At 44.6% G+C, this 27,147-nt stretch overlaps 1 protein-coding gene across 3 annotated transcripts in view; it reads left to right on the top strand.

Moving 5' to 3' along the window:
• LOC144721221 (dynein axonemal heavy chain 3-like) overlaps window positions 1-27,147 on the top strand; it is an 814,808-nt gene that overhangs the window by 594,454 nt on the left and 193,207 nt on the right. For all 3 annotated transcript variants that reach the window (XM_078598660.1, XM_078598658.1, XM_078598659.1), the window contains 2 exons: window positions 838-971; window positions 12,528-12,767. In XM_078598660.1, the coding sequence (XP_078454786.1) occupies window positions 838-971; window positions 12,528-12,767 (374 nt within the window). The remainder of the gene's footprint in view (window positions 1-837; window positions 972-12,527; window positions 12,768-27,147) is intronic.

Genomic DNA, 27,147 nt, shown 5'->3' on the forward strand with positions numbered 1-27,147 from the left:
TAAGAGACCACTTTGTTGCTGTAAAAATTTCCAAGCGCGGTTCATTTCATACAACCGTCGGTGCACTGGGAAATGGGAACATCACCGTACACTCAAACAGAGTACCGTGTTTGTGCTTTTAGCATCCTTCAAAACCACGTATATGCCCACACGACATTGGGGAAAAGTGGTTCAAACCTGGTCAGGGGCTGACTCAGCACATCATCCATTCCTGCGTGAAAAAATCGGTGTTCTGTAGATATACTGACCTCCCGCTAGCATAGGAATAAGAAATTTTCACTGGCAAGGAAGTAGAATGAGAACTATCGGAATACTTATTTTGGGCATGGGGGACACTTTGTATTCGTGTATATATATACACACTCGGAGAAAATAATGGTGTATGATGCAATTGTTCCATGCACTTGTAAATGTGAAGACCTGGTACAAGCCAGTGCACGAGATATGGAGGGCTGGAGCCTTTCGAGAGAGGGGAAAAAACGACCTCTCTGCAGGCTTCTCAAAAAAACAATTAATCTGTCAGGTTTCTTATTGAGGTGCTGCCATGAATGCTCTCATTTAGCCGATGGCATGGGGAGTGGGGGGGGGTTAACAACAACAAAAAACTACTTCGTGAAATATCGCTCTGTCGGATATAAACGAATCCTGGTGTCTTGTGTTCACAACCTGCGAGAGCATTTGCCCGCTCATGGTAGGGCAGCCCGCTGGTTTTAAAACGCTTCATATTTACACCTTTGTTCTGTGCGCAAGGCAATAAGCCAGTTGGGGGTGGGGGTGTCAGAAGCAGTGGTTGGGTGTCTGCTGGAGAAGAAATTGGCTGCGGTGTGTTTTTGTCAGCTGCTGTTCGAGTGGCTGCTGCCTGCATGCCTCGAGTACGGGGAGAAGCAGTGCAGGGCCGTGGTGAAGACCTCCTGCATGCACGTGACGGCCTCCCTCCTCTCACTCTACTCGTGCCTGCTGGAGGACCTCAAGTGAGTTTGGACACTGCACGTTAATCGTCACAGTCGACATGTGCACTCGCGTGCGAAAGACAAAGATCCCCCGTGTAGCCTGTAACAGACCGTTGGGGCAAGTGCTCTTAGCGAGCACCTACGAAGGCCGGCACGGCACACGAGGAGGTGGGTGTCCAGGAACCGCACCCGGGGTTTCCACCTCACTGCATTCACGATCCTCTGTGGTATAATTCTTTGTCTTCCTTCTCGCCTCTCGTCTTGCCCTGCTCCCCTTCCCCGTACCCTCTGCTTCAGCAATCAAGCAACCGAGACCCCTGTTCAAAACCCCCAGTCAACCTCTGCTGCTACTGCTTCCGACTGGAACTCCCTTCACCTGATTGCCTTCACTGCTGGAGCCTTAACCCTCTTCGAGCCCAAGCTTAAGACTCTCCTCTTGCCTACAGCCAATGTCTGCATCTCAGCACCCTGTGTCGTCATTCTGGCCTATGTAATGTGCTCTAGACGTTTTTATCTCTCTGTCTTGTGCACTCGTACCACTCGCCGCCGCACCTCACTAGAAATTACCTCGTTTTTTTTAAATATGATGACGCACGTGTCTTACTCTTTGCGCAGTGTCTTAGATGTGGTGGCATTTAGATGTTTGAAAAAAATATATATGCAAACTGTATTTCTGTTGCATTGTAAAGTATACGTGGTATTGAATTAAACGTGTTTTTTTTGCAACCACTCTTGGTATACACGTGAGAATTTATTTACCGTGAACGTGCCTTGATGTTTAATAGGCTAATTAATTAACACGTTAATCGATGCCTCAGTCGAGGTGATTGGGTGGCTGATGAATGTGTACCTTGTTGACCTAGACACACCCCAAGTGGGTGCTCACCTGGTGAACTAAAGTCCACCAATCAGTCGACGTTAGCACTAAGCCAGCAGCTTGGGAGAACTTAGATTCAAATGTGAGCAGTTGGCGAGCTCTCAAGGACAGCAAAGCCGAGTAAAAACGTGGTTTTTACTCCCTTGAGGGTTGCAATGTATACCTGGTGACTGGCGTGCGGACTATCATCATTTGCAGAGGATGAAGGAGCACTGTGCAGTTTTGGTTACAGGGAGCTTACAAAAGGGACTTGTTCATGTAAAGCAACTCATGAGTCCACGTCCAGGTCTAGTGGCCAAAGCACAGCCGAGGTGGAGGGGTGGGGGAGGCTGAACGGACCTCTGCTGAATATCACCGAGGATCACGACGTTCACAATGTGGTCCACTACGCTCTGGCCCGGTTTTCCCACAAGCCACCGGGCCAACTTGAGTTGCCGATGGCTGCATCTTGCATGGGCGGTGTGGATCTGGTTCAGGGTGCGTGATCACTTCAGTTCAATGATAACTTGTTCTTTGCTGGCATCTTCCAGGACCATTTCCCGACATTAAGCAAAGTTCAGCTGAGTAAAGCAGTTGAAATGAGGATGTGTCTTCACCCCGTGGCAAGACCACATTAGCACAATTGAGATATCATATGATTGATTAAACGGTGTACGCATATTTTTTTTTCAATTCGTTGAATAAACATTTTATCCATGGCAATGCCATTGGTCTGCATACAGGCGGTTCCCCCGCGAGGAGCTGTTTCATCAGCGGAGATTGTAGCCAAACACGGGAACACGATGGCTTATCTTGAACAGAGAATGATGGGTTATTTCCACATGTGTAGGGAAAGGGGGCCGTAATGACAGGCTTAATATCCTCTCCGAGGACAGCGGGGTTTTTTTTATTGATGCTGTAATTTTAATGCATCTCGGCAGGGCGAAGGTGAAATGATTGAACTTGGAATCCTCGGTTTCGGCTTCAGAAAGTGTGCACCTTTAAACAACCAAGAGTTCACAGTTCTGACGCTCACCAGGGCAGCCCTGTGTGCATGCTAATGAGACACACTGCAGGGAACAAAACCCCTTTATTTCTCTTTGTAGCACGGAGGGAATATGTTGGATACACCCCTTGAATTGGTGCCTGAGAAAGCCAATGTCACAATTTCGGTTTTGTTTCGATAAGACTGCAAGTAATGTTTTTGTGTGGGTTATTAACATGCACAGGGGATCTTTGTTTTTGCTGATCCCCCATTCAGCGATTTCTATCCCATTGGGTGCGTAGTTAAATGTTGAAATGTAGGAAATTGCAAAGGTTTACACTGTGTTCGACCCTGAAGATTAGGTGACATTTTCAAAATTGTATATTTTTCTACTCTGCGGTTCACCAAATGCAATGGTGAGGACAACGTGTGGTTCCAGCCCATTGGATCCGTGGTTAAGTTTGCGTTGGCCATGCACTTGGAGATGTACCCCATACACACAGATCTGCCTGTCAATTTTTAGGAATCAGACGTTTGAAAATAGATGATTAAGCAATTTTATAATACTGTACGTAAGCAATCTGATTTATAATCTTCGAGCGCCTTCACTCGAGGCGCTTGACATCGCTTACACAACGATGACAGAATGGAACGATGTAGTTGCCAGGGGCAGTCCTACAGCGAATGATTGACAGTGATAGTGGGGTACTTGACGATCACGAAAATGTAGGGGTGGAGGGGCGAGGGGAGGGAAGAGAATGGGCGATGGAGAAAAGGTGATCGTATGTACAATTTTATAATTGTTTTAAAGGCACTATATCAATCTATAAAATATTATAATTACCATTTTAGACTTGATTTGAAGCTTTCGTGACTGCAGGAATCACCCTTTGGTTCTTTTGGCAAAGTCACGTAGAAAGAAAATAAATTAAATAATAGAATACGACGTTTCGATTGCAATACAAGCAATCGTCATCAGGTAGAAAACACACCTAGTGAACTTAGAAATGTACAGTAATGCAATACAGCACAGAGTCAGATAACATAAGTCAACACCCTACCTGGTTGATTACGTTCTTCCAAAGATTGCTAAATTTGAGAGAGAGACAAAACACAGACATGGAGACACACAGACAGACACACAAGCAGAGAGAGACTACATAGAGACACACAACGTAATCAACCAGGTAAGGTGCTGACTGTTGTGTTAGCCGACTCTCTCTGTTGTATTGCATTGTATTTCAAAGTTCTCTAGGTTGTTTGTGTTGCAATCGATACGTCGTATTCTACAATTTTAGCTTCAACAAGTCCAGATGTGTTACGGAAGCGAAATATGCGAGTTTGTGTTTTTTTACAAATGGAAGGATTGAGATGTAAACTTCAAATTTAAGAGCTCCACGTGCTTCTGACCTCACGTCGCTCTGATCTCATTGGCCCTGAGCTGAGCTACTCTAAACTGAGTCACGTGTTCGCCCACGCATGTCCAGGGGAGGGAAGGGGCAGGCCCCGTGCCTGGAGGTCGTGTTGCCTTGATAACAGCTGCCTTGGCGGCAGCAATGTGATTGCCCGAAAACTTGATTGATCCAGCCAGTCAATCGATCACAACGTGTTACAGATAGCTGCTCATTCTAAACGACACATTGAGTGGGCGTGAGAGTCTCGCCCAGATGCGTGGATCTCACATCTGTCAAAAAGAGCTTCATAGCTCATCGGACTCCTCCAGTAGAAATAAATAAAAATGCAATGCTTGAGCGTTGGCAACCCTCTAAACGTGTGTGTCTTTTTTGATGGGGAGCGGTCGTGTAGCAATTAGTGTGCTACACCACGGACCCACCAACCCGAGTTCAATTCCTGCTCACCAGAGGCGTAGCTAGGGGGGGGGGGGCAGGGGGTACATATGTCCCCGGGCGCCAAGGTAAAGGGGCGCCAAAATGAGGCTTACAACGTTACATTATAACTTATTGCGGCGGGCACGGCATCCTGAAACTACTGCACAAATCTACACCTCAACCTAAAAGTTTATATATCCCGCCACACACAGCCTACATGTCATGTAATTACATTTTGGTATGCGCGCCTATTAAGAACTTACATGGAAGAACGTCCCAAACAACAGACAGGCGCAGTCTTTCAGCCTTAGTCACTGGCCTGTTTTTTGGTGGCGGAAACTACGACGGCCTGAAACACGCTGGAGTGCACGATCAGAATCTTTTAAAGCTATCTATGAAGGACTGGATTAACTAGTAGGGCTGCTAGACAAATTATCGGAGGACGTAACTATGACGCCTGAAACCAGAAGTGATGCAGAACAGTTACAGGCATGCGTATTAAATTTTAACTTCATAGTTTTATTACATTTCTGGAATATGATTCTTGGAAAAATGTATCGTGTTCAGAAGCGCTTACAGGATCCTACTATGAATTTCAAGGAAGCAGCAACTGATCTTGAATCTTTGGAGCATGAATTTGTCAAGCTTCGTGATGATTTGAGCCAAGTTGCTGTAGAAAACGTCAAAACAAGATGCACAGCCTGGGGGATCGATGTGGACAGAAGAATTAGGCGACGTCAGAAGATGCCAGGAGAACTGGCAAGAGATGCAGGACTTTCATCAGTAGAAGAAATTGTGCGCGTTATGAAGAGCGTATTTTATCGACTTCGACAGGTGATGTCTTAACGGTTTTTACGACTAAAAGACCTGAACACAAAATTTGGATTTCTGCTGGACGTCAAAACTCTTCTATCCGACACAGATGTCGATGCAATTCGTCGAAATTGCACAGATTTTGGAAATTTCTATGACACCGACATCAATGGCCACGAACTTTTCACAGAAATTGGAGATTGCAAAATGCTGCTCAGTAACCAGAATGAAGTTCTACCAGAAACTCCTTTGGATCTTCTTGGTTTTATTGTGTTTTATGGAGACGACATTTCCGAATTTGCGAATTTCACTGCAAATTTTATTAACAATAGCAGTTTCAATTGCAAGCTGTGAGCGGTCGTTCAGCAAATTGAAACTTATTTTGTCGTATTTGCGGCTTCAATGGGACAAGATCGTCTCAGCGATCATGCTCTTCTTAGCGTTGAAAGAGAAACATTGGAAAAAAACAGATTTTGATTAAGTGATTGACCAGTTTGCGACAGTGAAATCAAGAAAAAATATTTTTTGTAAACTATGTCAACCAGTCTACGACAGTGACTGAGTGAGCCATGTAATATAATTTCTATAAATGTGCTTCTTTAAATACAATGTTTCATAAAAATGTAAATTGTTATTCCTTGTTCGATGTAATAGGAAAATGTGATTAAACGGGGGGGGGGGGGGGCGCCAATTTTATAGTTCGTCCCCGGGCGCAAAATATCCTAGCTACGCCTCTGCTGCTCACCACCGATTAGTGGCGTTTATTTGAACCCTTCCTGGGCCTTCCCTACATCGATTCAGCCTTAAACGAGTACCTGGTGGGTGTGTAAACATCGCTACTGGGGAGACAAACGTAGCCGGGTTTGGTGCTAGCCAATCCTGCTTGTGTGTCGTGCCGGCCTTCATAGGAGCTGCTCTCTAAAAACACTTACCCCAACAGTCTGTTAAGGCTACACGGGGGATCTTTGTCTGTGTTGTTGGGGTGCTTTACTACAACGCTTCTTGGGAGTGCCAAAATGGCAAGAGCAAATGTCAGGCTGCACCTCTTACAAATCTAATTATGAGCATTAATAGCTGTTTGGAAAGCACAATTTAACATTTCAAGATTGCCCTTTACAAAGAGGGGGAGTCATCAGCCTTGGGATTGAAAACATTTGATCCCGCACCGCAGTCACGTGTCACGTGCACGATGTGAGCCCATGGATGACAGCTATTAGACTGGTATCCCTCGATCTACGAAACATTCGGTTTACGAAATTTCACGTCAACACACATTCACACATTTTCGATTAACGAAATCGATTTTCCGCGTTACCGAAATTTCACACGGCACGCGCCGTGAGATTATCAAACAAGAAGCATCTGGGACGCTGCGACAGCGTCACGGTATCCCCACAGTAACGCCTGCACATTGCCTTTCTTACATCCCAATGTGCAGATCTTTTGGCGAGTTCCCTGGAAAGGTGAATTATTTTCGTTTTAATTTCATTATCATTCGATTGTTTTAAGACGTGTTCTTTATTATTACTTTTGTATTGGGGAAAAGTGATGTCGGTGTATATTTTTAGGTTAGGAATTAAGAGTTGGAATGGCTGTCCGAAACACATCCCGAATTTGTTTTTCATTAAATTAATAGCTAAACCGATTTCTATTTACGAACTTTCATTTTACTCGTGTTTTTTTTGAAGAACGCATTCCTTTCGTAAATACCTGTATTATAATACAATTATAAATGTCATCACAGGCTGCATGTTTAAACGTGATTGGTTCTCATGAGATGCCACTCTAGCTCTTCCATCAGTCCACTGCAGGATGAGGGCCTCCCCACACCCGCGCTGGTAATGAGGGCTATTTGTCTATACTTCACCAATGTTGCTCACGGTGGGTTTGTGAAGGTGGGGGGTGGGGGGCGTAGATGTGGGAGTACTGTACAATTTAGACGAACAGCACAACAATGTACTTAGAGGCCGTCCATAAATGACGTCACGCGATTTTGGACGATTTTTGACACCCCCCCCCCCTTCGTCACACAACCGTCACAAAAAGTCAGACCTCCCCCCCTCAAATATGACGCCACAAAGCTCTGCCCCCCCCCCCCCCAAAAAAAAAACATGCTTCAAATCGCTTTAAACTATTGTCATTGTAGTGCGTATTAAATGTGGCGCTGCACTCTGATGTTGTAGGAGAAAACATTTATTAAAATGTCTATATTTATTTAAAGTTGCCGCATTTTGATGTGACGTCACACGTCTCAAACCCCCCCCCCCCTCGTCACACATCGTCACAAATGTCTGGCCACCCCCCCCACTAGGTGCGTGACGTCATTTATGGACGGCCCCTTAGTTGCACTGCCATCTACTACCCAGAACGTAGCCTCACAAGCCCCTAGAGAGGTGTTCGTCATTGCAGGGCCTGCGGGCTACTGGCAGCCTCTTGTGGTCTTTAGTGCGGCGCTTGACGCAGCCCATCATGCCGTCAAACCCAGTGAGTTCAAATTTGTGGCGGTCCCAGAGATCGCAAACGGGTTTTGACTCCTTACCCGTACCCGTACCCGGCCGCACCAGGGTCGCAATCGGGTACCCGTCCCCGTATCCTACCCGATACCCGGCTACCCGTACCCGGCCGGGTATCGGGTAGGGTACGGGTACCTGATTGCGACCTCTGTGATGAAGCCATGAAGCCATGTTGCAGGCGCGGATGGGTTGATTCTAGGAACTTGAATTGTGAGAAGAGACAAGACGTTGGGAAATGAGTGACAAACGGTGACTCACCAGTGACTCACGGCCTACCCGTACCTGGCCGCACCAGGGTCGCAAACGGGTACCCGGTTGCGACCTCTGGGCGGTCCTCACACTGATGTCTTGTCGGTGAAAGTGCCCCCTCCCCCCTCCTCTGAAAATTAGTAAAGGACACTGCCCTAGGACAACCTGTGCACACTGGGCACCCATCCATGCACGACACAGGCTGTTTGGCTTCCGAGATCCGGTGAGATTGGGCGCATTCTGTGTGATTTCGTAATAAGCAAAAAAAACAGAAGTTTACGTAAAATAGAGTCAATTGTGAATGGTCATGACTCACGTAGCCACAGTATAACACAGCCTACTAAGAATTATCTAAGTTGTGAGAGACCTTCCCTGAACTACTGGCTGCCCTGTTCTAAGATTTGTATCAGCTCATTTGAGTCAAATGTCCACGTGGCTTGAACAGAATTGGCTACTTCTCTTGTTTGCCTGTTGCTTTATTGTACACTCTCTCCAGCTCACTTGACCAGAATTATGTAAACATACAAATTTTGCAGCAGCGTACGCAAGGATGAATTACTGCACCGAGGTCGATAAAACATCGAGAATGAGAGAGGATTTCCATATGGCGAGGCAATGTCCGTATATATATTTTGCCCACACCCACCTTCGGGTTGAACCGCGGATATCACTGGCATTACAAGACCAATAACCCCGACATGGGCATTAATCCCCCGAGCAAGAGAGCTGGCCCAAAAACAGCTTTCTAATTACGAATTTTGAAACGATGCTCCTACTGGGAGACGTGCTGGTATAGCGGCACTGGCAGAAGGGCGGCAATCGATACGCCGGTGACAGAATGACAAACTCTCCACACATGTTATTCCTCCATGAGTTGTACATCACTGCACTCGTCTGGCAGCTGAACGGTAAATGCGAGATCCATCCGTTGGATATTTCACCATGTTTGTCGTAAGTGACCCAAATAACTGCCCCCCCGTGATAACAAACCCCCAATATAAATGTCTAACAGCATGTAAAGGTATTTTTTTATGTAAAATATTCAGAATGGTTCTTGATGGAAAAATGAAAATCCACGTTGAATTGTATATTGCTGGTTAGCTCAAAAAAGAATGCCAGTGCCAGTTCAAGGTATGCTGAGTTGCAGGCAGCCATCCTGCATCCACCCCTTGGTGCCCTTCTGCTCATGAGTTGTGTGGTAACAACGTTTTGTTATGGTGGGAATTTCAATGGTGAAATGTCACAGGCAGATTTTAGTCTAAGAGTGTTGTTCATTTGTTAACCTGTTTATTTGTCCATCCATTCTTCCCTCATCTCTGCGATTGACCACCATCAACCCACCGACTGCTACTCTAAACCCCTTTCCTCACAGCAATGCCCGAGTGTTGAATTCAGTTTGTGGCAATCCCCGCAAACACGCTTGGCAGAGATTAATTCATGAAAACTGATTCACCTTCATCAAGGAAACAAAACAAAAAAAGACACTCTTTCGGTATTTTATAGAATCTTAGGCCGGTCCGGGTTCCACATCAGGCTGGCCACAGCGGTGGTCGAGCCCCGGGGTGAGCGATGCCGATAACGGTCACGTTTTGTTGGTTTGGCATAGACAGGCAGGGGGGGACAAAGGGAGAGTCAGTTGAGGGGCACTGAACCATTGGGCAGCTGCAATGAATGTTCGCGGGCAAAGTCAATCGACTGCTGGACGAAGACCTCACCAATCCACCGCCAATCTCCCGTGATATTTGAATCCACGTGGAGTCTACGCACCAGCTGTTTTTACCGCTCGTATCTCCTCAGTGGACTACCAAATCGTCACTCGTTATGTTCGCGTAGGTTTGGGTCGATGGTTATATTGATATTCGTATTGATCTAGAGAGGACTAAGAAAGTTGAGAGTTCAAATAGACAAAATAATTAGTGCCACTTCATGGAGTTTCAACTGTGGTGATGCTTATGGCTATACTGGCCCCTGCTATGGGACTAACATTTTTTACCACTGGCTCAGGATCTCCTAATGGAGATGAGCACAACCCCATTGCTTGTCTGATAAGTGAAATACTTTGATGTGGATGTTATTAGTAATTACTTGCTGCGCACCCATTACATCTATGGGGATATAGCAACTGCACATTCTCTCTCCTTGCACCGATGCCCTCACCCCATACTCCTGCCTCATTGTCACAATGTAGTTTGGGGAAGTTGTTGGTTACATTGCTGTAAAGTGTGCAGACCATTTGAAGTTTTTAAAGAATTAGCATTATTGACTTCTACCAGGCACACACGATGAACTCCAATAGCCCTTGCTTATTTTGTTTATCTTTTGGCTTTTGTCCTCCTCTGGTTTTATCCAAACTTGGCTGGTGATGACTCATCTCCAGACCATGAGCTTATAACATATATCACTGCTCATTCACTAAATCTGGTGAGATTTCTCTCTCCAACGCAGGGCTATTATTAGAACAGGTGGCATGTTTTTGGAAATGTGTCAACGCAGCCTATTTTCTATGTGGGGTCATTGACGTTGGTACCACTGTTTTAGGACGTCTCCAGTGATTGCAAGTTTCGTCGAGTCCCCTTTGTATGGAATGCTTATTTGAGCAGTCACACCGACTAAACATGTGAATATGCATCACACCATAGGAAGAAACAAAACATAAATCCCAACGTGACTCCATGCCCTCTCAAGCGTTGAGTGATGCTCATCTATATTGGCAGTCCTGAGCCAGTGGTGGATATTAAGTTATTGATCCAGCACTCACCGAATCACTCTGGTTATTCGCTCTGTTTTTTATTTTTTTTTACCAAGTAAGGCTCACTGAGCTATGTAGCACTTTTCAGAAGTGACCTGGCCACAATTTATAGCAGCCAAATACTCTAAACGCATGTTGATTCCAAATGTGGAGGGAAAAACTGGAGGAGCCGGTGAAAAAATCCACGTGACCACCGGGAGAACACGCAAACTCCAAATATACAGGCATCAGGGTCGGGATCGAACCCACGACCTCCTGCATACGAGGCGAGGGAGTTCACATCTCGCCAACACTCGCCGGCAGTCAGTCGCCTCCTTGTCACTGCTTTATTGCTACTGGGTAGCACATTCACCGTTTGTTGTTGCCGCCCTAATTATCACTGCGGGTGTCATAACCATGATGAAACTACGCGCCATTTTGCTTCATTGACAGTGGACGTTAAAGATCCCGTGATGCATTTTGCAAACCTAGGCCATTGTATGCTGGCGTCAGGGTCCAAGTTTGTCAAGTTCGAAAATTTTCTGAATATTTCCCAATTGGGACTATACATACCAATTATTATTTCGTACGTATGATGTGGATACAGAGCAACAACTACAATTTCACTTTCAGGTGGTCAAGCCAGATCACCACATCAGAGCAGCAGAGTGTATGGCAACCATCACCCCCTACTGGTATACAAATGCCCCAGGTCACTCTTTCAGATGAAACTATTATGGTTTTTTCATGAGTTCTCATCTGGTTAAACAAAGTGAACTTGAAACTTCCATGGTTACTGTTGCCGTGAGCGTCACTCGTTGATTTCTCCAGCCATGTAACCAGACGGTCTCATCTCACCCGTTCAACCATCACACTCCAGGCCACAAGAAGCTTTGCTTTTTTCCTTGTGTTGCTCCATTTTGGAATTCCCCCCTCCCCTCCCCTCTCCACCACTGCCTTCCCCCTTCTATCCTTAGTTATTTTTACATGTTCATACAATTTTTCCCAATTTGAGAAATGCATAAACTCTTTGCTGATGTATATTCAACACGTTCCTTCGGAGTGGGCAGGTAGGAACTTGGACAGCGCATTCGTGCACGACAGACAAATATGCACGACAGACAGACAAACAATCCCTGGTGGGCAGTGTGGAACCTGCTGTTCCTACCTGTAATACTGCTAAATGTGTGCGGGCCATGTGGCATATTGGGCCATTGGACCAGTGCTGTTCCAATTGTGATAACAACAAAACAATTTCTCATCACACAACCTAGTCCCTCGAGATGCAACGAGCATCGCACCACACCATTTTGAGGGTGTGAATCCTTAGACTTACAGATAATCACCACAGAGAATCAGAATCTTTATTTATCCTGGAGAAATCCGATGAGCTGCGAAGCTCTCTTTCACAAATGTCCAGTCGGGGTGGGTCAGAAAGTGACAAAAACACGATAGGAGCACAAAGTATAGGAAAGGTAAGCAAACCACTAAAATAAAATAAATAAATTAGTCAGCATTTAAGTACAAATTGCATATACAGAGGCAGTCGCATGGACGTTGTCCCGCTTTGATGTGCTCGGACACCTGTATCGGCGGTCACACAGGCTCCAGGATGGGGAGTCCAGGACAGGCGAAGAGGAGGAGGAGGAAGAAGAAGAAGAGGATGAATTGGAGGAGCAGGGAGGTGCGATGAAGGGAAGCCGGATGCCGGTGGGGCGGAGGGGAACTGCGGTGGCGGCGGCAGCTCGTCTCGCCGAGCAGCGCACCGCCCTCCTCACCGCCCACTTCCTCTTCGCCGTGGTGTGGGCCGTCGGCGGAGTCCTGGACCGGCCCTCCAAGGAGAGGTGCGACGCCGGCTGCGGTGCGCCGGTGGCTCCGCAATTAGTGGCAGCCCCTTCTTCGCTTGCATGCTCTCACGCCTCTGCTGGCGGAAGAGCCTCCACTAAGAGGGAGCTTGAGAAATCACCTCTCGGCGGACATTTGGTCTAAATCTTGATTTGAAGCTTTCGTGACTGCAGGGATCCATACTCTTTGGTTCTTTCGGTAAAGTCATGTAGGTAGAAATAATAATAATAGATCACGACGTTTCGATCGCAACACAAGCGATCGTCTTTTTTTTCACCTGAAGACGATTGCTTGTGTTGCGATCGAAACGTCGTGATCTATTATTTTATCTACCTACGTGACTTTACCGAAGGAACCAAAGAGTATTTGGTCTAAACTTACACTCTGGCCAGACCTCTTGGAAGAGGTGGGAATACCCACACTTTACCGCACTGCACACCGCCTGCTGATCGATGAACTGCGGCGTGTCCATTTATACTGGATCGAAGTGGGAGGATTTCAGAAACGTACCCATTGTTTCAACTGCTGAAACGAGAGATGAAACAGGTGAGACCTCTGGATTGCAAGTTCGGTGTGCCAATCGTTGTACCACAGCAGGATGCCAGTGTTATTAATATCAACCACCTGGTACCATAACAGGTCGCGTTAGTGAGTGCACTATGCTACGATCCTATCGACCTGAATGTTTTACCCAGCCATCATCTAACATCACTGGCTGGTGGGTGATATCTTAACTTGTCCTGGGCCTTCCCTGGGTCGATGTGGCCTTAAATCGGTACCTGGTGAAGTGTGTAAACATCCACAATGGGGAGACAGAAGGTTCTGGCTCTACCCCCTCCTCATGGTTTGATCCCGACCCTGACACCTGTAAATTTGGAGTTTGCATGATCTCTCTCCCCCTGTGGTCCGGTGGTTTTTGCAACAGGTCCTCTGGTTTTTCCCTCCATATTTAGAAACATGCGCGTAGAGTATATGGCTGCTATACAATTCCATGTGATAAGTCACTTCATTGGGCTATCATTTGTGGCCAGGTTGCTTCTGATAAAGAGCTATATAGCTCAGTGGGCCTTACCTGGTAACATTCAAATAAAAATATTTCGTCGTTTTAGTTTAGTAATGCACCATGCACCTTTAGGGCAATGCTATCCGTGAGTACCTATTGGCCAGCACTACGTGTGGGTGTTTTGTCCTCCCGTTTCTTTACACACTGTCCCAGACATTTTTTTAAAGGCTAAGTTGACCTAGAGGTAATCCAGTACAGGTTCAGACACCATTTGCCACCGAGTAGCGCTGGGAATCAAACCCAGGTCACCAGGTTTGTAGCACAGCCCACTCTGCACTGCGCCACCATACAAAGACAAAGATCCCCCCTACAGCCTTAGCAGACTATTGGGCGAGTGCTGTTTGCAAGCAGCAAATGCACGCGCACACGCAGACACATGTGCACGCGTACAAAAATAGAATTTTGTTAAATAAATAAAATTGACAAAATTCACCTTGTGGTTTGGCAGATTGAAGCATAATTCCAGGAAATAATCATATACACAAAAACTGTTGAGATATTTTCTTGGCAGTACTTTACACCGTTTTTACATATAAATAGTTTAGCATGTTTTTATTTTATTTTTTCAGGAGTTTATATTTTTACAGCTGTCTCGGTCTCGTTATTCAGTAGCTTGTCCGTGACTGTATGGGTTCCAGAGATAGCCCAGACTTTTGACGCTATATTAAACCAAATTGCTTTGTAATGTTTGTAAAGGGAATATAATAGTTGGTGTGCATGCATCAGACACCCTTTAACTGGAATAGCAACGAATGAAAACTGCTTTGCCCTTGAATTTTTTTTTCCCCTTACAATGACAAAGTCCAAACTATTGCTGTGTTTAATTAAATATGGGGTTGTCTATGGCCTCAGAGGAAGCCACTTCAGAAGTTAGTGAATGGATATTATTAATGGCTTGAAACCTTCTCTTTCTCTTTTGTATAAGTCATGATGAGAATTTATCATCGTAATACACATATCAAGTATGTAAAAAAAAGTTACAGAAACATTTTGTGGATCGCTATCGTGTTGAGGCAAGGAATACTGCATTTCCAAAAAGTTATTTCCATCCTGTTTATTTTAATGTTGTGGCGTTCATGTGTGTGTGTATGTGTGGTGCTGTGGGGAGCGGTGGTGTCGCGGTTAGCACGCTTCGCTATGAACCCGGGAATCCTTGTTTGATTCCCGCTCATGGCCAACACCAGTGACAATTATCTGGATCGGTCCTGGGCCTCCCCTATGTCAATTCAGCCTCAAATGAGTACCTGGTGTAGTGTGTAAACATATGGAGACAAAGGCGGCCGAGCGTGATGCTGGCCACCCCCATCCTTGTGTGCCGTGCCGGCCTTCATAGGTGCTACTCGCTAACAGCACTTGCCCCAACAGTCTCTTTAGGCTATACGTGGGATCTTTCTCTTTGTTGTATATATGTGGAGATGCTCACTAACAGCACTTGCCCCAACAGTCTGCTAAGGCTATATGGGGCATCATTGTCTTTATATATGCGGCGGTGTTATTTGTGCGCGCAGTGTGGTGTGCACATGGGTTCAGTGTTCTGTGATTTTGCGAGTGGTGGTGTATGCGGTATTGTGTCAATTAGCGTCTACGTCTGTGGTGTTGTGTGTGAGCACAGCACTGTGTATGCATTTTTGTGTGTGTTTTGGCTTATGTGTGTGCATAATTGTGCGTGCAGTGGCGCATTGTTTTGTGTGTATTTATGTGCGGTGCTGTGTATTAACATTCATGTAGTATTGTATGTGTTGATTAGTGTTTTTGTTTGTGCGTGTAGCAGTTAGCGTGCTGCGCTACGAACCCGGCGACCTGAGTTCGATTCCTGCTCACAGCCTACACCAGTGATGATTATTTGAAACTGTCATGGGCCTCTCCTAGGTCGACTCAGCCTCAAATGAGTACCTGGTGCGATGTGTAAACATCGCAACTGGGGGAGAACAAAGGCGGCCGGGTGTGGTGCTGGCCACCCACCGCATCATGCTCCGTGATGGCCTTCATAGGTGCTCGCCAACAGCACTTGCCCCAGCAGTTTGTTGAAGGCTCCAGGGGACATATGTGTCACGTGGTGTTGTTGTGGTTCACCTTCCCTGCTATCCATACGTCTGCGATTCATGTCCTTAGCGTGAACAATTTTAATGGCAATATAGTGCCTGAACCTGGCTTGGTCCTCCCCGCGGACAACTCACCCTCAACTAATTATCTTGTGAGAATAGACAAAACACATACTCTTCTAATAGACATGGGACCAATCAGTTTCAAAGACAATGCATATATTATCAGAGTATGTTTTTTTGCATTCTGACTACGAGTGTTGTGGTTAATGCAGACATGATTTCTTGTAAAAGGTTTCAGTTTGGTGTTTTAACATCTCAACACCTGTTTTGTTGCCAGAAAAAAAGTGGAAAACCTATTCTCATATTTTGGTACTGGCAAAGAAGGTCCCATGATAATTCACTTGTGTGCGTGTGTTACGTCAGCGTCAGAAATATGGAAACAAAGGTAGGCAGGCACGGTCCTATCCACATCACCGCCTTGTGTGCTCGTTAACAGCAATTGCTTCAGCGATCCGTGTGGGTGAACGGGATATATTTGTCTCTCTATGAGGGCATGAATGTCCTTGTGCTGGGTGCAGCGGTTATATGGTTGTTAGCGGCCACCTGTGATTTATTACAACGCAGTAATTATGAGACACCGTGTTTAATTCTTGGCTTCACACGTAACTAATCGTTGGTTTCTGTAAATGTAGACATTTCTCATGTGCAAGCGCAACTTAAAATGCACACCTAGCGCACTGAGGCAATTGAATTTCAAAGCGAGGGCAGCTTAGCGAAGCGCTCACCTGACCTATTCACATTTTCATTATCGCTGATATAATAGAGTGTGCGTGTGTAATTATCATCATCAGCCATGAAATATTAACGGTAGGGTTGAAGGTATGCCCACACCAGTGCCGTTCGTCATGCTGTATTTATGTATGTGGGACTTCGTTCGCCATCGTACATAGCCAACCGTGCTAATCGGAGGTGTTCTTGCGGTGCCATGGTTCTTGTCGCCGCTATACACGGGCAGATCTCATCTCTCCACCTCCACAGTCGTCGTCCTCCCAGTGTGTCTCCTACTTTGGCTGCCATTCCATCTTCAGTCTCGTCCATAGGCTATTATCCCATCTAGCCATACGTGTATCACACAAAGCGCTTACCACAAATGAACCACATTACCTTGCTGATCTCGTCAAGGAGCATAAACCATCACGCGAACTCTGGTCATCCTCGCAGCAGCGGCTTTTGTCTAGCCATAGAACAAAGAAAGTCACCGCATCGCGCACTTTCAGATGTGCTTCTGTGGGTGTCTGGAACTCTCTTGCTTCCGATATTAAGAAGCCACTGGAGCTATGTACTTTTAAATCCATATTGAAATCTTAATTTCTTTAGAAAAGTTTTTTGTGTTTAGTTTTTTTGTCCTTCCCCCCCGCTGCACCTCTGATTAGCACAGTTGGCTACGTATTGCATTTGTTCTCTGATCAACGCGTTCTTCTTTCTGTCTCGATGCAATTTACAGCACTCATCTATCCGTGACTGTATTCTTAAAATTTGTGTTACATTTTCTCCGTGATTGTTAATGGTTCTGGTCCATATGTTAAAGCAGGCAATATGTACCGATCGAAAACTCTTTCGGCACAATGAGCATATGTCCCACACTAACACAGCCACCTCGCTCGCCGAGCTCGACGTTGCTGCTCTGCGATCTCCCATTGACATGCCAATCTCTCACATTAACATAGCCACTTCCGCGCCCTCGTCGTGGAGGCTGCTCTCCAATCTCTACATTAACATGCTAATTTCTACCATTAACATCACTAGCTCCGCTCACTTCTTTCATGACCCTTGGGCTACACCCATTTTAAACTTTTAAAACAGTCTGCCTCAGCAGCTGTCCCCCTCTTTTTTCTTCCTGATGATGAACACTTGTGTTGCGATCGAACCGTCGTAGTTTTTGTTATTTTTTGTTATTTTCTTTGAACCTATCTACGTGACTTTACAGAAAGACCCAAAGAACACAATGAGCATGTTGATGTTTATCATGAAGTACTTTTTCTAAGAGCACTCCAACCTCTTCTCGGTCACCACTTATTTGTAATGAAGGTTTTTGGTTTAGATCGCGTAAATATAAATGTGTCGTTAAACCCGCCACAATCTGACACGGCCAATTAGTAAGGTTATCACGTAAACAAAACATGCCAATTCGTTACTAGTACAGTACACCGATGTGTTGGAGAGTAACCCCACAACATTTACAATTCGAGTACGAAGTTTCACCAGTAATTACAACCAACATCATCAGGATAGAGCCAGAGATTTTCAAATTAGTGATCACCACTTAGTTAAAAAAAATGTATCCATATCCACAACAAGTAAATTTTCCTGGGCATTCGTAAGTTTTCACGGCCGATGCCATCCTATGATTCATAATTTAGTTTCTGTCGAGTCAGCTTGTCGTGCAGGCACCACGTCAGTTTCCGGAACGAGAACCCCTCGACCACTCGACAAAGCCGAACAAATCAAGTTGTCACTTAACTAATGTGCTAGTTGAATTTTCTTTTGATTAGCAAATCGGAGGAATGTTGAAAAGCATGCTGAAATTTGACAATTTTATACGGCGTTTTTGCTTGAAGTTACAGACAAAATCATCGGCACGTTTTCCCACGTGACAACTTTGATTTGTTTTGCCTTTTCTGGTGATGCAGAGCTATTGACAGTACACCTACATGATCTAACCCAAGCGGAAATAATTATGAATAATCCATATTCCCCCATATTTTCCAGTCGTGTCCTTCCAACAATGAATTTACTTGTATTTAGCAAAATGTGATATATCACTGTTTGGTCAATTTATATATTTGAGCCCAACTTTGCAGGCTTCTCTGTTAAGTAAATCGACCGTTTCCTGTAGTTCATCACCATTGGTCGTTTTATTATCATTAGGAAAATGTGAAACAGACAGTACTTTTCCATTTATGTTCATTGCCTTAATTCTCAAATCTAATTTTCTGTAGACGTAATAAGTCAGGCTCTCCCCAGGCTACTCTGAACTGTGTATCCATTGTACTTGTAATTTAAATGTTGCGTGGTATATTGTCATGGGTGCAGGAGATTGGTGGCAAAATCGCTCCAAAGGTTGTAATCAGTCCGGCAATCAGCACCGTGTGGGTGACAAACAAAAGTAGCTACGCTTGATTTCAGTGTTATTAAATATTATAAGCGGTACATTATACACAACATACAACAAATTAAACAATGAAAATACTGGACTATATACATCAACCCATGCAGAGTCTTCGACATTGGAGTGATAAATATGGTACAGTAAACACAGTGACATTTTAAAAGTAGGATATTTTTTTTGTCTATTTGTATGTTTATTTTGGCCAATTTCACAGAGTAAACACATTTAAAACACAAAGAATATATAACACCGATAAACATCATGTCATGCAAGAATTTGCAAAAGTCAGCTATTTTAAATATCGATGATAAGTTATTTTCCGCCGTTTTTTTTTAAATCCGGTGCTCTCTCCCCCCCGAATAACCGATGATCTTCTGTAGTTGTATTTATAAGCATGTTTAGATTGCATTAATTAATCCAATGATACATGTATTTTAAAATCCATTCGAGTTAAAATTGAAAAATGAAAACACAGGAGCAACGAACAAGGAGCTCATTCTGATATCAGAAGCAACCAACCACAACTGCTGGGTCCAATCCTGGGACCCACCTGGGATTGAACCAAACAGATTGTTTGGTGATGTTGCTGCTGTTGCATTGGTTCATAGGCACAGTTAACGAGCTACTTTTAGAATGTGTTGAGTTAAAAAAAATGAAATCAGCTTTTCAAGAATGGTAAGCTTCAGATCTCAACATAAACAATGCAAGATGTAGTGTTGAACTTATTTTGTCTAGCCCTGTTCTGCAGACATATACACACACACATATGATAACGTGTTTAAGTTACATGTCGTCAATCACTCTTTGCAGGGCATGACGTACCACCTGTATTGAGATGAGATGTTTATTTTGGCTGTTGTGGTATCTTCCATGGCATATCCCCGATATTGCCATGATGATATCAATGCCATAGATTGGTCTGCACCGAGCCAATGCTTCTGAGGTCTGGGGTTTGAATATTCAGTCACCCACGACCAAATACCCAGTTCTTATGTGTCAGTCACAGCGCTTAGTTGGGCAATTTCTGTCATGCAGAGTTTATCAAAGGCTCAGTTTGGTTGGATATAACCAAGGATGAATGAAATTATATTCTTAGGTTTTTTTCGGTAAAGTCACGTAGGTAAAACATTAACATTAATAAAAGTAAAATAAAAATCACGACGTTTCGGAGGCAACACAAGCTTCCATCTTCAGGTGGAACCGTCACAGCCACGACAGCTGTATCAAGTAAATTAATAAAAGTAAAATAAAAATCACGACGTTTCGGAGGCAACACAAGCTTCCGTCTTCAGGTGGAACCGTCACAGCCACGACAGCTGTATCAAGTAAATAAGCTCATTTACTTGATACAGCTGTCGTGGCTTTGACGGTTCCACCTGAAGACGGAAGCTTGTGTTGCCTCCGAAACGTCGTGAGCTTATTTACTTGATACAGCTGTCGTGGCTGTGACGGTTCCACTTGAAGACGGAAGCTTGTTTTGCCTCCGAAACGTCGTGATTTTTACTTTACTTTTATTAATTTTAATGTTTTACCTACGTGACTTTACCGAAATAACCTAAGAATATGAATCCTTGCAGTCACGAAAGCTTCAAATCTAGAATGAATGAAATTGATAATTAGCTATGCACCACCTTTGACCTGTGGCCAAGACAAAAAACTTACTGCATGCAATGTACAAAATTACCGGGTGGTGGAGGGCAAAGTTTATGAATGATTATAGTAATAATAATTTCAACTTGAAAATACATCTTCTGCACGGAGGCGCAAGGAACCACAGACAAGTGGGAAGGCAGCCACACGAACCTGTGCCAGCAATTGGCCAAACTCCACTTGCCCCAACAATCTGTCAATGCTACGAACCATGTGACCCGACTTTGATTTCCTCTCACAGCCAAAATCAGTGACGAATATCTACACCAGTCCTGTGCCCTCCACTAGGTCGACTCAGCTTCAAATGAGTACCTGTAAGCCAAGGCCATAATTATAATATATATTGGGGGGGACACATCCCCCCCAATATTCAAATATGCTCAAAATATCTCCCCCAATATATTGCTACAAACAATATATATATAAAAAAAAAATTTGCTATGCTATATAAATAAAAACAACAATTTGTTAAACCTTGGCCACAATATCTGGACTTGTCTTCATATAACAATGCATAGATTTATGTTTATATGATTGTGGTTATGGTTGTATTTTATTAATCCCTAATCTCAGCCATTACATACAATGAAACAAGAAAAGGTAAAAAAGAAAAAAAACAGAGCAATGTAATACAATACACGATTAGACATTATTGAAAAAATAATAAAAAGTCCATCCCATGTGTTAGTGAATTTTTTTTATTTTTTAGGCAGGAAATTAGTTTGCAAAGTTAGATTTTTTTTTCATGGGGGGGGGGGACACACACACCCCCTATACCCCCTGAAAGATTTACCCTCCCTATTGTAGACTCCATGGCGACGGCCTTGCTGTAAGCATCAGCGTTGGTGCAGTGCATAGGTGCTGGTCACCCAGCGACAAGTGTGCCGTGCCCGCTAACTTCAACTGCCCCAATGCTCTTTTAAAGGCTACATATATACGTGGGCTCGTCCTTGTGCATGTGCAGAGCATGCACTGAGCATACTTATACCCCTGCACACCTTCGCTCGTGCATATTCACACTGTAGAGTGTGGTGCGGTCCAATTGGATTCAGTGTGATTGCTTATCAGCGGAAGGACTGATTTTGTAAATTGACTTTCCCAAAGCTGCACGCGAGCCTCCCATATATATGCTCGCCGATTTCATTTGTGATTTCTAGCAGGAGCGAATGGGCGAGCGCATTTTATTAAGCGCTGGACATTGACGTTATCGGCCTTACGCTCCAACGTGCCAGACCAGCAGCGCGAGCTTCTAATGGCGCATCCGTCCACGGAGGGGGGATTGGGTTCTACCATCATTACCTCACGTCTTCTGTACATCAGTAGGCACAGTCCAGGTATAAAGGCGATGTGCTGTGAAGGAAACATTAAACTATATTGATGTTGCGGCTGGAGAGATTGTGTTTAACTACAACATAAGATAAATACTGTACTTTACATCCAGTGTTGACAGGCATGATTATACCATATGCAGGAGATACAATGAGCTCAATAACGTATTTCCTCGCTCTATAATTGCCCTATAGCAATAATCCGATAAAACATCAGTCTGACGGCCGGCACACATTTGAAACCAGTGGGGTTTGAGAGCACGACGATGATGGGTGATGTTTTCATATTTGTGTATGGTTGGGTGGCCACACATCAGGGGCCGCACTGAAGGTCACCAGGGCCTGCCAGTGGCCCACGGGCCTTGCAATGAAGAACACCGTCTTATAGATTAGACCCTGCCATGGGCATATGCAATGGTCATGAACCAATCAGGGATGCCGATGCACACGAGCACTGCCTCTTGGCTTGGTGAAGCAGGGATCTCCCAAAAAAATCTCTCGGCAGGAGGATCCTTTTTCAAAGGCATCTGACCTCGAATATTTGGCCAGTTACATCCCGAGTAGATTTATTTGCATGTAGAGAAAAATGGAGTGCCTGGAGATGTCCCACAAATGAGGAGGTAATGGACAGAGAGGTTATTAAATCCCTACTGAGACTCGCTGAGTTCTATACATGTTAGCTTGTTTGCACTGAACAGGCCGCACAGTTTTCGTTGACTGTGATGTGATAATAAACTCAAACTAAGCTATTTTTATTTTACCAGATAAGGCCCACTGAGCTACAGAGGTGTTTTCCAGAAGCGACCTGGCCACAAATAATCGCTAAACAATGTAGCTTACACTCTTTGGGTCTTTCGGTAAAGTCACGTAGATAAAAACAAAATCACGACGTTTCGATCGCAACACAAGCAATCGTCTTCAGCCTGGATTGGGAGTGTCGCCACCACACCTGGCCACTGCTTATTCACGCGTGGCAGTCGCAGCCATGTGCGTCGCAACAGTTTTGGCTGTAGCTGAATTAAAGGTCCTAAAACGAACGCCATGACCAGAGGTCGATAGCGGCTGAAAGTCTGCGTTACGCGTTGCACTCCATCCATTTTAGCCCAGCCTCCGCGAGTCATTATGATTAATTATAGCGATTTAAGGCATCGTTGGGATGAAGTGTTTTTTTACAAAGTAATACTCTGCGTAAAGCAAAGTTTTCCTTGAATGAGCATGCACAGTTTAGTTGAAAATAAACACGCATACTTCGAAACCCTTGTGAGTAATCACACAGATGTAAGAACGATCGTTAATGCGGTAAATATTAAGTTTAAGCATTTTTAAGCAGTTGCCTATGCCCTTGTGTATGTAATTGTTGATCTTCTTTCGTCTCACTTTTGAGCGTGAAAGCTACGCGCCCCACGGAGCCGCGTCGTTCACTCACACCACAGTGCACCCTCTCTCTCTCTGTTGCCTCTTTGGCGATTGCTTTGTGTGTTCAAGTAAAAATCCTTTCTTGACTGGCCCAGGACAGCATTGCGATGGTCACGTGCACTGCATTAGTAACAGGAGGGGAGACGCTTGCACCGGGATTAGTCCACGGATGCAAGCGCAATCTCATGACCGCCGCGCTGCATCTGCCATGGCACGGCTGAGCGGCAGTGCCGTTGCGAGACGCTGACCTCCCCTGATTTTCTGGGCACCGCGGTGGCGAGATGTGAACTCCCCACGCCTGGTATACAGGAGATCGTGTGTTCAGTGCCCACCCTGATGCCTGTGTATTCGGAGTTTGCATGTTTTCCCCGTGGTGACGTGGATTTTTCTCCGGGTCCTCCGGTTATTCCCTCCCGATTTAGAATAATTCGTTTAGACTATTTGGCTGCGAAAATTTTGCACACGATAAGCCACTTAGTTGAGCTGTCATATGTGGCCAAGTCGCTTCTGAAAAAGAGCTGTATATGTCGGTGGGCCTTACCTGGTAGAATAAAATAGTAAAAAAAATAGTTAAATACCGTGGCTGGTGTATTAATTTGTAAACATCACGGGGGATGTTTAAAAAACAGATCACGTTGTGTTTTTTTTTAAAGAGTGCCGCGATACAAATATGTCGAATTGCTTCATTTGGAAATGCCACTCACTGACATCACCCGCAGGCTGGTGCTGCATCGCCTTGCACCGCCACACAGGGCAGACGAATTCCTCTAATCAACTTATTGACCCAGCTCTCGAGATGCACGTGAGTCATAAGATCCAAGCCACATTCCCGTGTGACATCACTAGATCAGAGGCTACAAAGCAACCGTGTTCATAACCGAGATGCCTAATGCTATGCCATGCGGATCACACGCGCAGCGCATTTTTCCGCAGACTCCCTCGTTCCTTAACGATGGTTTACATAGAACGTCTCTGCTGGGCGACTCTATCCGGTTAAAGCCAGCTGGCGACTTCACGATTCATTCGGCGGCGCTGTTGGCTTCCTATTCACGTGTGTTATCTACACGCATTTGTCTCAAAGCATTCACGGTTTCACTCCGACTTACCTCTCAGCCCCTACTGCACGTAATGTCCATTACTCTCTGGATACTGCATATATAACATGCACTATGTAATATGTATATTTTATGTTAATGCCCACTTATTCTTATCTCATTCCATGAATTTTAACAAATTATCAGAAGTGGTGTGGTGCAGAGATTTACGTATTTACAAAGAGGAAGTAGCGAACATAAAAAGATGTCAATTGTGCCGGGAGCATTAGAACCTAAGCACTGGTAGGCAACTCTCTTAATGTTGTGTACATATTTATGTACACGTTAATTGATAATAACAGGGTTAATAGTGTTGTCACATGAGATCATGATACATTATTCATCATCCACGGGTCGTATATATTATTTTTGCGTAGAGTGAGTTGAATAAAAGTTGCAATATTTCTATTCCCTGTAGCGGGACGACGATAACGACGACATCTTGAACCTGTTTTGGATTTATTTAATATCCTGTCAGACACAGGGGCAACATCAGCTGTCCGCACGACAAGGCCTCAGCAATGTCTTTGGGTAATGAAACGTAATGGAGATAAATGAAGATTACAGCAGCAACAACAAAACGTTACGTGGAACGGAAAAATACTGGGGAAGCAGGGTATGGAGTATGAGCAAGAGCGACTTCAATTCAAGACGTTAATCATTGGCTTGATAAAAACACTCTGCACAACCATATGCTAAAGCGTAGGAGGTTACACAGCCTACAAAATAATAATAATACCGATGTAGGAACAGCACGTCTTCAAATTCCCTGTTATCACAAATGGATATGTTGTACAAACCCACGGAAGGCTTAAGTTTCGCACTCGATATTTTTAAAGAACACTGCTAGGCTCGCTTGGAGTAGGAATTGTATTGGCATAAGGCACTACTACTGGATTACAAGATACGCCTATCCATAATCCTGCTATACTGCTGTACCCTATACTCCTTCACACCACCGCAGCGTCATGAGAACAAAATAAAGGGAGATGGATGTGGCTTGCCAAAACAATTCTGGGAACAGCGTTCCAGACTGTTCTATGGAATATTGAGCAACTATTCACAAACTTTTTATTTTATTTTACTAGGTAAGGCCCACTAAGCTCCATAGCTCTTTCTCAAAAGCGACCTGGCCACAAATAATAGCTCAACGAAGTGGCTTATCGTGTGAAAATTTGTAGCAAAGAAATACTCTAAACGCATGTTTCTAAATGTGGAAGGAAAAACCGGGGGACCTGTAGAACATCCATATGATCACGGGGAGAGAGACATGCAAACTCCAAATATACATGCATCAGCGTCGGGATCGAACCCACAACCTCCTGTATGCCAGGCCAAGTAATGAACATGTCAACACTGAGAACCATGCATGTATAGAAGCAAGATATGATGATTCCTTAAGCTGTGCATTTCATTTTTATGTTATTCTAATTTGGACAAATTAGGTAATTTATGGAGCACATTTCAATCTTAAATTAGAATTTTCATAATGGATAGGACAAAAGTTTTGCATATTTTATCTGGCATGTGTTGGTGATCATTTCCATTATTAGACATGAGCCAGCTATTGAAATCCCTTGTTCATAAGCAAAGTTTCTCCATATAACAGTTGCTGTTGACTTTACACCAATTAGCACGACTCCCTCATGAGAGGAAAATCATTTTAATGATCCAGGTAGGGCTGATGAGTTGATGGGCTACGTTGATGCTAATTAAGATTTTAACTCCTCTGGCTCGATCTGCCATATTTTCTTTACCAATTTGGAGCGTAAATTGGCCAACTCGGCAGAAATGTTAATCTTGGCCATTGTCTGCGTTGTGCAAAACGTATATGAAGGGTGGTCAGGGCTAGCGCAGAGCTGGGCTGGGTATAGGCAGTTGGCAGAAACAAAATCTATGAAATAATTTGTAAAAAAATGTCACCAGTCAGAAATGCGGCTTTCCTCTTGCAAGGTCGAGCACCATGTGGAAGGTGTGATCAAGGCATGGTGTCCCTTTTTAATGTACATTGCTGCCCAACACTGGGAGATGTGCAGCCCAGCGCCTTTTTGCTCATGCCGCTGCTGGTTGTCGGGGGCACATCTCAGGCACCGCACTAAAGGTCACCAGGGGCCGCCAGTAGCCCGCAGGCCTTGCAATGAAGAACGCAGCTGCAGGGCCATCACTTGAGCGAGCTCCAAAGAGCCCAGGCTTGAGGGTATTGTTGTCCAGTCATTGTGCACCGTGTTGCAAAAGTGTAAGAACTGAACAATTGCCTTTCCCTGGCAAGCACGGTAACCACCATTAGGTTATCCTGCTGTGGGGAAAAAAATAGAAAATATAAAAAACGTCAGTTTATATTAAAGTGCATGGGGTGGGGGGGGTAAGGTTTCTGTTGCACAGAGCTTGATTATTATGTGAGATTGTGTTTTGATGGAAAATATTAAATTGCTTGCTTACGCCACTGCTGGCAGAAGGGCCTCCACTGGGGGGAGCTCTAGGCCGCAACTCTAAATGGTGTTTTGGTTCTTCTTTCACGCTGGCCAGCCAACTTGGAGGTGGGAGTCCCCACTTTATCACACCGCACGCGGACCTGCTGACTGACTGACTATGGTGCACCCATTTATGCCGCTGG

Source organism: Lampetra planeri, chromosome 11 (genome assembly GCF_965212315.1).
Source record: "Lampetra planeri chromosome 11, kcLamPlan1.2.h2, whole genome shotgun sequence".
Classification (NCBI taxonomy): domain Eukaryota; kingdom Metazoa; phylum Chordata; class Hyperoartia; order Petromyzontiformes; family Petromyzontidae; genus Lampetra; species Lampetra planeri.